At 37.2% G+C, this 12357-nt stretch overlaps 1 protein-coding gene across 5 annotated transcripts in view; it reads right to left on the bottom strand.

The window, feature by feature from the left end:
* Nucleotides 1-12357, bottom strand: part of UTRN (utrophin) — a 501914-nt gene that overhangs the window by 263922 nt on the left and 225635 nt on the right. For all 5 annotated transcript variants that reach the window (XM_059400879.1, XM_059400881.1, XM_059400882.1 and 2 more), the window contains 5 exons: nt 11648-11798; nt 10091-10266; nt 6189-6324; nt 4513-4662; nt 1399-1474 (listed from right to left, as the gene is read on the bottom strand). In XM_059400879.1, coding sequence (XP_059256862.1) covers nt 1399-1474; nt 4513-4662; nt 6189-6324; nt 10091-10266; nt 11648-11798 — 689 coding nt within the window. The remainder of the gene's footprint in view (nt 1-1398; nt 1475-4512; nt 4663-6188; nt 6325-10090; nt 10267-11647; nt 11799-12357) is intronic.

Here is a 12357-nt window from a genome sequence, read left to right as displayed (position 1 = left end):
GGTGGGAATGCAAGTTGGTGCAGCCACTTTGGAAAACAATGTGGAGATTCCTTAAGAAATTAAAAACAGAGCTTCCCTATGACCCTGCAATTGCACTACTGGGTATTTACCCCAAATATACAGATGTCGTGAAAAGAAGGGCCACCTGTACCCTAATGTTCATAGCAGCAATGGCCACAGTCACCAAACTGTGGAAAGAGCCAAGATGCCCTTCAACAGACGAATGGATAGAGAAGATATGGTCCATATATACAATGGAATATTATGCCTCCATCAGAAAGGATGAATATCCAACTTTTGAATCAACATGGACGGGACTGGAGGAGATTATGCTGAGTGAAGTAAGTCAAGCAGAGAGTCAATTATCATATGGGTTCCTTTACTTGTGGAGCATAAGGAATAACAAAGAGGACACTGGGAGATGGAGAGGAGAAGTGATTGGAGGGGAATTGGAGGGGGAGATGAAGCATGAGAGACTGTGGACTCTGAGAAACAAACTGAGGGTTTTGGGGAGGGGGGTTGGGTGAGCCTGGTGGTAGGTATTAAGGAGGGCATGTATTGCATGGAGCACTGGGGTGGTGCATAAATCTTAGAGCACTGGAGTGGTGCATAAATCTTGGAACACTGAAAAAAAAGTTAAATTAAAAAATTTTTTAAAGATTTTATTTATTTACTTGACAGTGAGAGAGAGAGATCACAAGTAGAGAGGCAGGCCCAGAGAGGGGGGGGAGCAAGCTCCCCGCTGAGCAGAGAGCCCAATGAGGGGCTCCATCCCAGGACCCTGAGATCATGACCCAAGCCAAAGGCAGAGGCTTAACCCACTGAGCCACCCAGGCGCACCTAAATTAATTTTTTTTAAAAATGAAAAAAAAGAAAACTCTTCTTTCTTCCAGTATTTGTCCATAAAGACCTTCCCTGGGGTGAAGAACTCTTCTAAATCCCCATCTCCCACCTGTTTCCAAGGATATCCATCCAAATGTTTTATTTTCATTCATGATCAGTGTCTGGTTAACACAACCCCAGAACATGTTAGCAGGTTCTAGCTGATGCCCTGATAAACAGCACATCGCCAGAAGACTATCCCTTCACTCCCCGACCTTGCAGAACCCCTTGCCTTCAGCGGCCTCTTCAGAGGAGGCCCAGATCCCACTTTAGGCCCAGGAAAGAGAGAAGTCTTAGCTACCATGAGGAGGAATGCCTTGCACACACTGGGGGGTGAAATATGTCTGTGTTTTAAAAAAAAAAAAAAATCATTTCAAATAATTGAAAAGCAGAATAATAAATCACAATTGCAACATGTTTTTAAATAAGCTTTTCTAACTGACACATTATGCTTATCATCATAAAATTTTGCTACACTTATAAACATTTTTTGTGAAGAAGTAAACTGTGTCTTACCAGCAATTCTTGTCTGAGACACAGAACAAGGTTCCTGGATGCGTTCCTTCAGTGTGCTAGGCACTTCTCTGCATATCTACAGCATCAGGCCAAACAAAGAGAAGAATACTATATAAATAAAGATGACTGTATTTTTGAAAGAGGAAGTGTTATTCTAAGTGATAGTTCTGCTGCTTTTCTTCCCCCTCAACGCCTGAGCTTCTGTCTCTACCTTCATATTCACTGCAGTATTCCCAGAGCCCACCCCCTCCACTGACATTACTCTGCAGAGTGCCAGCCAGTCCTTAGCTGTCCTAGTCCTGTGGAACACTTTATGCCCTTCCTCCCTCTCCCCGGGATACTGTGAATATTCTGCAATCCTGACTTTATGCCTCCCTCTCTGACTGATCTAAGCATCCTTTATCAGCTCATTCTCCTCTGCCCATCCATCAAATACTGACAATCTACAGCGTAGGTTTTTTGGTCTTCTTACCCTTGACCCTGGCTTCTCTCCCTGGGTCCTGGTTTCTAATGGTTTCATTTATCATATGGAGTCTTAAGAGTGTGAAGACTCCAAAAAAATACATCTTTAGCACAGCTCATTCTGTCAGCTGGATATTCAGACATGGCCAAATCTGAATTCATCATCCATTTCCCTGACACCATCTTCACAAGGTTTGTCTAATGACTCTCATTGATCTTTTCAGATCAGTTTTCCTGATCTGGATAGTAGTCTTTGCTCAGAGGAGTTCCTTGATATCCTGATGTCCTAAAGCTATCTATCTTTAGGATCGCTGCCTCCATTCTATTATGCAGCTATAGTGATCTTTCAAAATGTAACTTTCTTCTGCTTAAAACCATCAGCAGCTGCCCACTGCTCTCAAGGTGGCGAACCATTCTCAAGATGGAGCTCAAATTCCTTGTGATGCACGGGAAGGCCACTAGGATCTGGTCTCTGCAAGCATCTTCCTTCCTCACCCTTCCACCTCCCACTGAGCTACTTGCAGGACCCAAATGCACCATGCTCATTCTCAGTCTTCTCTAGATCCTTTCACTGGCTGCTGCTCCTCTCTGCAATGCCCCTTCCCCCATTCTTCATCTGATCCATACTTAATCATTCTTTATAAATTCACATGGATATGATGTCCTCCACAAAATCTTCCTTGATTACCTCCCAAAGCCAGATAGGTTCTCTACCTTCATGCCCCTGTGGATGCCCCTATGTTATAATTGCTTGGTTACTTGTCTCACCCAAGATAAACTCTTCAGGTTAAAAGCAGTGTCATACTCTTTGCTGGATTCCTGGTTCTCAAAATGGTGCCTGACATAAAGCTAGACTCCAGTCCAAAACTACTGAATGAATAAATGCATGAACGAATGAAATACCCCAGATTAGTATTTCCCAAAGTGCATGTGCATTTATCCAAATTCTCTGCACAATAAGCATTGTCTGATATTGGACACTTACAATGCACCTTACAATCTACGTGAAATCCTATGATAAAGGAAGTTTTAGCTTTGTCTAACATGGTGTTCCCAAATTAGCCAGGGTGCCCTATTCTACATAATGTCTACTGACATCCTTTAGGTTAAAAAAAGATGTGTGCTCTGATTAAATCAAGATGAGTCTGGCACATCTGACACAGGGCCAACATGTGTGGATAGGGGTGTAACGGACAGAGAAGAGAAGATGAAGTCAGGGAGACAACAGGAAGCCAGAACATCAGGGGCCTAAAAAGTCACATTCAGGACTTCAGCCTATCCTCTGAGTGAGACGGGAAACCATTAGCAGGCTTTGCTCAGAGGAGTTATTGGATCTGAATCATGTTTTAACCAATACTTTGACTGCTTGGACAAAGGGCAAAGGGAAGCAGGAACACCCATAAGGAGTCCATGGCAGTAATCAAGACAAGAGACGACAGTAGTTTAAAAACAAGTTAGCGGCAATGGGGATAGTGAAAAGCAGTCAAACTTGGGAAATTCTACAAAGCTGAAAAAGCTGAAAAAAATATACAGGGAATACCCAATGTGCCACCTAACATCAACAATTGTTAGAATTTTGCTGTATTTGCTTTATCATGTACCTAACCATACAGCCATCCATCAAACCATCCAGCAAATACATAATGTATTTGAATGAGAAGCCAATGATGATTCCAAGCTTTGGAGTTTTTTTTTTTTAATTAAAATATGATTCGCCTAAGATTGAATCCAAAGGTTTTGGCCAAACAATAATGAGCCATTTACCAGCCTCCTACTGAGGTAGAAGTACAATAAAGCACAGGGAGGAGGCAGAAATCAGGAGCTTGATTTTGGTTGTTTGAAATGCCTCTTACACAGCCAAGGGGACATGCTGAACAGGGCATTGTACATGCAAGTCTAGAGTATGGAGAGAAGTCAAGGCCAGAGATGTACATGTGTGAGTCATTAGTAACAGTGACTCATCAAGGCAGTATTTCTCAGTTTGAGAGTCAAGATCAATAAAGCATCTGCTTCATTACATATAGAATGATGGCTATCATTTCAAGGGGATAAGAAGGGGAAAAAATGACTGAGAAGGGATCTATCCAAACCAGGGATAGAGACATATCCAATGTCTCAGCCAGACCGCACACTCTAATATGGTATCTGCCAAAGCAAAAGAAATAGAAATCTATGAATTTATCTGCATTAAATCATTTGAACTGCAAAAAAAGGTAATGGCACGAGGGAGAGGACCTTATTTTAGTCATAGTTGTAGCACATGCTATTACATTCCACCTGGAACATGCTAGACATATGAATAAATGAATAAATCATTAAAAATAAATAATGCGTTAACGCTCTTAATTGACAATTTTATAATTTTTTATGGCATTTTATTGGCTTATTCTAACATATATTCATTATTTAATATAGTATGTAACATATAAATCCCCAGATCAAAATATCCCACATAAAATAAAAAGTATTCTCTAAGGATATAGGTTTCTCTCCATGACAGATGAAAAAAATAATTAATTACAAACATTAGTCAGCATTAGTAAAATGTGTCCAAATTTGGGTATATATGAAACCAAAAGTTAAATGATCTTACTCCTTTGAAAACAAAATCAATAACCATGGAAAGTCATCACACTAATTCTTAATGTATACCTTATTCCATGTCGAATTTATAGTTCTTAAGCTTTCTGAAATTTTTTCTCTTTCATGTAAACTCAGACTTTTATCTGAAAGCATTTCCAATTCAGTTCTATTCAACCATTTGAGTTTTTCTGCTTGTACATCCATCTCCTGGGTCAAGTCCTAAAAGAGTCAGAATAGAGTTGCAGTTAGAAAGTTGTCATACTGGAAAAAGTTCAAGAACTGTATCAGAAATCTCTTTGGGAAATATTCTTATGAATGTGGACTTCTACTGTCTTTAACTTTACTTGGAAAATAAACTTGTAAGAAGCCTGAACTTACGTTAACAGACTGTAACTGGAACTTAAGTTAACAAACTGTAACTGACAACAAACACATACTTTCAGCGTGCATTTGTAAGCTTAAGAACTATGAATTTGCCCTCTGGTCCCTGCCCTGACCCCATTCTCTTAACAGGTTCATATTATATCATATTTACACTGATACTTTAACACACTGTTCTTAGATAATGAAAATAATATCCATTCTAATCAAAGGCAAGAAAAAAAAAAAAAGAATGCAACAGGAACACTTTATGCACCTCTACCTAATATCTTATCTACCCTAATATACTGTCCCACTCTTTGTAACTGACCCCAAATTGTTTACAAAATGGGATATTCCGGGGCACCTGGGTGGCTCAGTGGGTTAAGCCTCTGCCTTCAGCTCAGGTCATGATCTCAGGATCCTGGGATCAAGCCCCATATCGGGTTCTCTGCTCAGTGGGGAGCCTGCCTTCTTCCCTCTCTCTCTGCCTACTTCTGATCTCTGTCTGTTAAATAAATAAATAAAATCTTTTAAAAAAATGTACCACTTTAAAAAAAAAAAAAAAAAAAAAAAAAAAATGGGATATCCCAAGAAAACTATGGAAATTTTTAGATAAAACAGGAAGAAGTTTGCTAAGTATTTGTCACATTTTGAAAACAAAACTTAGTAATTGTTTGCCACATATTTTCATTATTATACATTTTTATACATTATTATACATTATATATTATACATTATTATACATTGCCTCAATCTTCTTTTTAGTAAAAATATGAGGACATTAATCTTACTATTCTGCAACCAGTATTTTAATTCTTAGCACAAAAAATACAAAATTTATAGATATAAAAATATATGGATATTTGGATACATTTACGTATACTCATCATTATGTATTTTTATATATTGTACACCTACACAACTATAGACAATCCTTGTTTGTTGTGGATCAACAAAGGAAATTTGATTAGTAAAAGCATGATGCTAAGCCTGAAGTAAGCTGAGGTGAGTTACTGTTGAGTCATTTAGAGTTTTCTTGTAAAACTCAATTTTAAGCCTAGTAATCAGTAATTATAAAAGCAAAGAATTATACTTCATAGTACTACTATATTCTAAAATGACAACGTCTATTTAAAATATTCTAAGAATCTTTGGTCTAATACTTGAAACTACATAATTTACCACTTTTCTGTGAGTGAAACCTTACCTCTGCAAGAATGAAATTATAGCTGCTCTTGAAAAACAAAATTCCTCTTGAAAGTTTACCACATTTACCACAAACTTTCTTACCCTGTTCTTCAGTCATGCAATATCTTATTTTTAGTGTAAATGTTCATGCACCAAAAAGCACTGACAAATACAGAAACAAATAAACCACTTACTGTTAATTCTTGCAGGTTTTCTTCCAGCTCAGTGGTTGATCTCTTTTGCAAAACATTCTCGGCCTTTGTTAACCAACAGATAATATCATCTAGTCTTTTCCTATATTCCATTACCTGCTTACTTTCTCCTTTTAGCCTAAAAGAATATATTATTGAAAAACATTGACAAAAATTATCCAGTCAGGCAGAACATTATATATTTGCTTTGAATATCACAACTAAATACACCACATAGTAAAAAAAATCCTAGTAATTATTTTAATATATATTTTAAATGAGTGTTAATACTAACATATACTTTCTGCAATACCAAAGTTTTTTTTGATAATATGAGAATAAAAATGCTACCTTCATTAAGTTCAAAAACATTGAAACTATATACATTATCTTCTCTCATCATGAAAAATTCTACCAAAATTTAATATAAAAAGATTTTTTTAAAAGCTAGAGACCACTGTAAAACATAATGGAAGTTAAAAAAAAAAGAAAGAAAGAAAAATGTCTTTATCTCAAAAAATAAGGAAAAACACATAATTCTCTTTGAGTAGTGGATGGAGATAAAAAGTCATCATTATATGACATATTATTCACATTAGGTGGCAACTATTACTCTACTTTATTCATAGGAAAGAAAGAATAAGAACAGGGCAAGATACTGAGAATGGAAAATTTTTACAAGTATTAGGAAAGACTAAGAAAAAATGAAGATTTGGTTAGCTCGTTAAAATAAGTATTATATTTGAATATAGCACCAAGTTATAAAAAAAGATCTAGAAAAAACAAAGCAAAAATTTTAAAGGATATAAGGAAACAAATAGTCATATGAATATAAAAAAGGAACTGCCTTAATTAGATCTTTTAAATGTTATAAGAATAACATTTATAAGTATATAAACCATCTGTCAGAAGATGAGAATATGACTGGAACTCATATGATGAACAAGATTATGTATTTTTTCAGAGAGGGTTTGAAAGCTATTTACAGTTTGGTGGTGGTATCGTTATTTTTATAGTTGTGGCCATTAGCTCCTAGTTTAAAAATTGAATGCATTTTTTTAATGAATTGCATCGTGCCATCCTGAAAAAAAATTTATGTTTTTATGGCTATGACTTTTTAATCACAAAAAACCCTAACATATGATGCAATATATAAATATAATCAAATGCTAAAGAAATATTTGTGTATTTAACAGAGAGCAATACTTAGAGTATTCTAATGTTAAAAATGAATGAAAATCACTACAAAATCACAAGCTCACATTTTTAAGCATCCATCAAAAGAAAACACTGCTTCAAGATTAAAATCAATCAAGCAAGCAAGCAACGGTACTAAGTGTTAAAGACTGACAATACCAAAACAGCTAATTTACCCTCTATATCGAAGACTCGTAAACTTAAGTAACAACTTTGTAAGCACCCCAATAGTAATTGAACTATAAACCTTGTATTTAAAAAAAAAAGTTGGAATTTGTATTTTCAATGTTGCATAATCATGACTAACAATATTTTGAAAATATATCTATGAGGAAACTAACATCAAAGCGTTTTCAAGAAGACATATTTGAGTCACACAAAATCTTCATCCGCAAACCAGCTAAATATAATCCACATTTTAAATGTTATCACTAAGAGTAAAAACAAGTTATAAATTTATGTTCAAACAGGAGATAACAATTGCTCATTAAGGAATAACGGCATGAGTTGATGAACTGTGCAAAAATTTAACTACAGGCACTCAATATAAAAACAAATTAAACTGTGTGCTATTCCTCAATGACTCTGATAACAGTACACATACAAGCTCTTAAAATTGCAAGATGGCCCCAATTTAAGATAAGTTACCACCTGAAATGAAGTTAAACATAAATTTATGAAAATAAATATTGCTTTAGTTAAAATATAAGATGTTGGAGAAGCAATTCATTATTCTTATCTCATCCCCAAGATGAGTAAAATATGTATTAGCTTCACCTTGTTAGTCTCAGGAGCAATAATTACCACATTCCATAGAGATCCATTTGAAAATCTTTAGAAGAATTTCTGCTATTATTGTTAAAACCATGCCAGCAGGTACATCTTTTTCCTTAAGAAGACCTCGGAGCTAGATGATTCTCAAGCTAGAAGGACTCTCCATGCAAACTCATTAGCACGCCACATAAAGTCCAATGGGACCTCAGCTTCCAATCCCGTCCCTGGTCCCCTGAACCGCCCTCACGCCATGTAACTTTGCAGGTCTCTCACCTGGCCATGCTACTCCATGCCTCCCACCTTTGCCTCTTCTACTCTTTTCCCCAGAAGGCCCTCCCTAGGATGACTTTATGGGAAATTGTTACAAGTGCTTCAAAACTCAGTTTTAGGATTCTTCCCGTGGGATGCTTAAATTCCACATCCCATCACCCCTGCCTCTGTGATGACACTGTATCTTCCTAGTGATGTTCTCTTTAATCACACCATGTCCTTTGTCCCTTTAAACATTTTCTTCATCTTAGTCTCCGAGTTCCTAAGTCACACTTAAACCCCCCAAGGCTAAACACACAGCTCAATTAATACTGATAAAATCAACTGGCAAAATTCAGCAATAACATGCTTAGAGAATAAGTTTTAGTTTAACTTTAGTATTATAAGAACTAGATATTTTGAGTGTTTACTATGAATAGTCTGGGAACACCCTTTTTACCAACATTGTCTCATTTAGTCCTCATAACATCTCTGAGAGGGTATCACAGTTCTTATATACAGAGGAGGAAACTTGGCTGGAGAGCTCGGTGGTCTTGTCGAATCTGTTCAAGCACAGTATTTGAGAGCTTAAGTTTGTGCCATCACGAACTTTCTGTGAGACTTGGACAAGCTACTTAAGATCTCCGCTCTGAGCCTCAGTTTCAAAAGCTATACAATGGGTGTAAGCACCCCAGAGCAGCTGAGAGAATAAAATGAAACAATGTGTGCCAGGTGCCAAACGCGGTCTCTGCCACACAGCAACCTCTCAACCCAAACGCACAAACCGTTATTTGCCTCTTACAAAGCACACAGAACAACAGATGATGTGATTTTATAAAAAGCTGCCATAGGCCAAATATTCATAGTTCCATTTATGTAGAATATTTAAATTGTAAAACTGGACTTGATAAAATATTAATTTGGTCTTTAACAACACAGTAGCTTATCTCTAAATCCATACAGCATCTACAGAGTTAAAATTAGCAGGGGAAAAAAAAAATGAGAGCCTTTCAACCCAAAACTGCCATTAACCTAAAAAGATGATCATTCATGGGGTGCCTGGGCGGCTCAGAGGTTTGAGCCTCTGCCTTCAGCTCAGGTCATGATCACAGGGTCCTGGGGTCAAGCCCCACATCGGGCTCTCTGCTAGGTGGAAAGCCTGCTTCCCCACCCCACCCCCCCGAGCTCTCTGCCTGCCTCTCTGCCTACTTGTGATCTCTCTCTGTCAAATAAATAAATAAAATCTTTAAAAAAAAAAAAAGAACTACCACGTAAGAGGGATTTCAGAGAAACACCCCAAGACCCAGTTAGGAAATGAATGAGTGAAAAGTCTGACCCTGAACCTAGTCAAACTCCAAGTCCAGACTGCTCCCCATTGACTTCAAGTGTCCCCCACAGAGTCACCATATCATAATAAAACGTCAGAAATGAGAGGAATAAAGCTATCTTTCACACTGTAGGACAACTGAGTAGAAAAGTGACACTTTACAGGTAGCCTAAAAATATAGTAACAGACAACATTTTTTAAAAAAACATAGAACATCACACCGGTGGTCTTAACTGTCAGTACAACTCCTGCTGTGATACCAGACAATGGAAGAGTTCTGAACTCATCTGACTGCATCTTAAAAGCCTCTGCCAGAAGCTCTTTACCCTTGTGCCCTCAAGTTACAGAGCTAAATCACCTTGGCCGTCGGTCCTTCACTTCTGCAAAGATCGCACTCCAGCGCTGGTTTAAACCTGCCAGCTTGTCTCTCAAGAAGCTTCCATCCGTGGGGGAGAGTTTCTGTAAAATCTCATCCCCAGTTCTGTTTAGGGCTGCAAAACTGGGCTGGTGGCTGCTGATGCCCTCTTCGAGTTCCTGTAACAGAGTACAACTCAAGATGAATTCCACTACTAAATGGAACTATGCAACAGATGCACAAAGGTCCTGTGGCACCAGATAAAGTGTTAGAGAAACAAAGTCTGGGAAGAGCATTTTTTGTTCATGAAAAGGGTATTTTAAAACACTTTACCTAAACCTCAATGAATACTAAATGAAACCTATTTCAAACTCTAACCCCTTCTCATGAATACTATCAGGCAAAATACAATGGAAGAGGAGAGCCTAATAACTCAAATAACAGCTGTTTACGCTGAAACCTAAGCATCAATTATGTCTGAGTAAAGTGGATTGTTTCTCTTCTTCCAAATATGTGCTTGAAAGCATTTCTAAATACATGTATACGTACACACCCCCCACATACCCTATTTCCCACCATATGTAAGTAAACCTCAATGTGTATTTGACTGAGATACTGTTTCATGATTCTGAAAATTTTTAAGCAAAAAACTAAAAAGGGACATTTTAAAGTCAAATTTAAGCATATATCTATAACTTTAAAAATAAAATTCATAAAAATTAACTGCTCATGAAAAAAATAAAAGAATTTTCTAACTCCTTGTGAGGTTTCTACGTAAAGTATATTTTAAAAACTTAATAAAAAATATTTTTAACAATGGTAAATTGACATTTTGCTTGCTTTTGATCATTTTTTTTAGATTTTTAATTTATTTATTTGACAGAGATCACAAGTAGGCAGAGAGGCAGGCAGAGAGAGAGGGGGGAAGAAGGCTCCCCACTGAGCAGAGAGCCCGATGTGGGGCTCTATCCCAGGACCTTGGGATCATGACCTGAGCCGAAGGCAGAGGCTTTAACCCACTGAGCCACCCAGGTGCCCCTGGACCATTATTTTTAATGACCCAGTATCAACAGAACTGATTTAGCTATTGTGTTATATTTCCCAAAACCAAATTAGACTCACCTGACACAGCTCAGGAATAATTTACTTATAGGAGAATTATCAATTATACAAAGAAAAGTAAGATGCCTAGTGTTTAAGTACAGAAAACAGGCGAGGTCTGCAAATATCCTTCTGTCCTTGAAAAAAATCTTGCATACAAAATTTAACAAATGTTATTCCAAACATAAAATCTTAAAAATAAACATTTTTTTTTACATTAACCACTGAAGAGCATGTTTAATGTAAATTTCTAAAGTCCTGAATAAAGACTCTAAATACTAGTGTTTCTTCAACTTCTGAACTTGAAAAGTAGAACTGGAACAAAAATTACAGGTTATCCATGTATCCCTGAAAAGGTAACATATTTACCCTTTACTTTCAAAATTGGTCCTCAATGATGTACACCAAAGAAATATGACACCTCTTGAGAGACACCTATCCTCTTTTGAAAACACTCACCTGCTGGTGCATCCTGGCTTTCTCCAAATCCAGGCCACCATCGGGAGCAAAGGTTTCAGCCAGTAACTCTTCAGCCTCTGTTATCCACTGTGTGAGGTCATTAAGGTCACAGTGGAACTGTCTCCACTCTTCCATAGCCCTATCAAAATGACTAGAGGACAAGAAACAAAATAGGTTTCCAAATTTTCCAGGACCATCTAGAAGCAATTTTTCTAAAAAGGAAATTCAAATCTCATTTAAATGAAAAGCCCCAAAACAAATGCATTCACAGCTCACTGCTCTGTAAGACCAGTTTTCATAGATTACAGTTCATGATTCCTCTTAGAGATACAGGCACCATAGCAAAAGCAATCCTGCCCCTCTCTCTCTTAACATGCATGCACACATACACAAACACACTAGGCAGGTTTTTACCTGAAGAGACAGCCTGCCCCAGCTTGGAAAATCAAGATTGATTAGCTGCAGCCATGTTAACCTACCCAACTTTAAACACTTAACATGGTAAATATATAAAATGTGATTAATTACCCTATTTCCTCAGGGGGTGAGGTGTTTTACTTCCAGGATACTTCATTCCCAGCTAGAACAAAACCCAAAAGGCCAAAATACTTCAAAATCCCCTTGCACTCCATTATCTCTCCTTCATTGTGCCTCCTAAAATTCATATGTTGAAGCTCTAGTCCCCCGTGACTACATTTGGGGAAAGGAGG

Source organism: Mustela nigripes, chromosome 5 (genome assembly GCF_022355385.1).
Source record: "Mustela nigripes isolate SB6536 chromosome 5, MUSNIG.SB6536, whole genome shotgun sequence".
Classification (NCBI taxonomy): Eukaryota; Metazoa; Chordata; class Mammalia; order Carnivora; family Mustelidae; genus Mustela; species Mustela nigripes.
The sequence above is the reverse complement of the archived record's forward strand: the minus strand, read 5'-3'. Positions and strand labels throughout refer to the sequence as shown.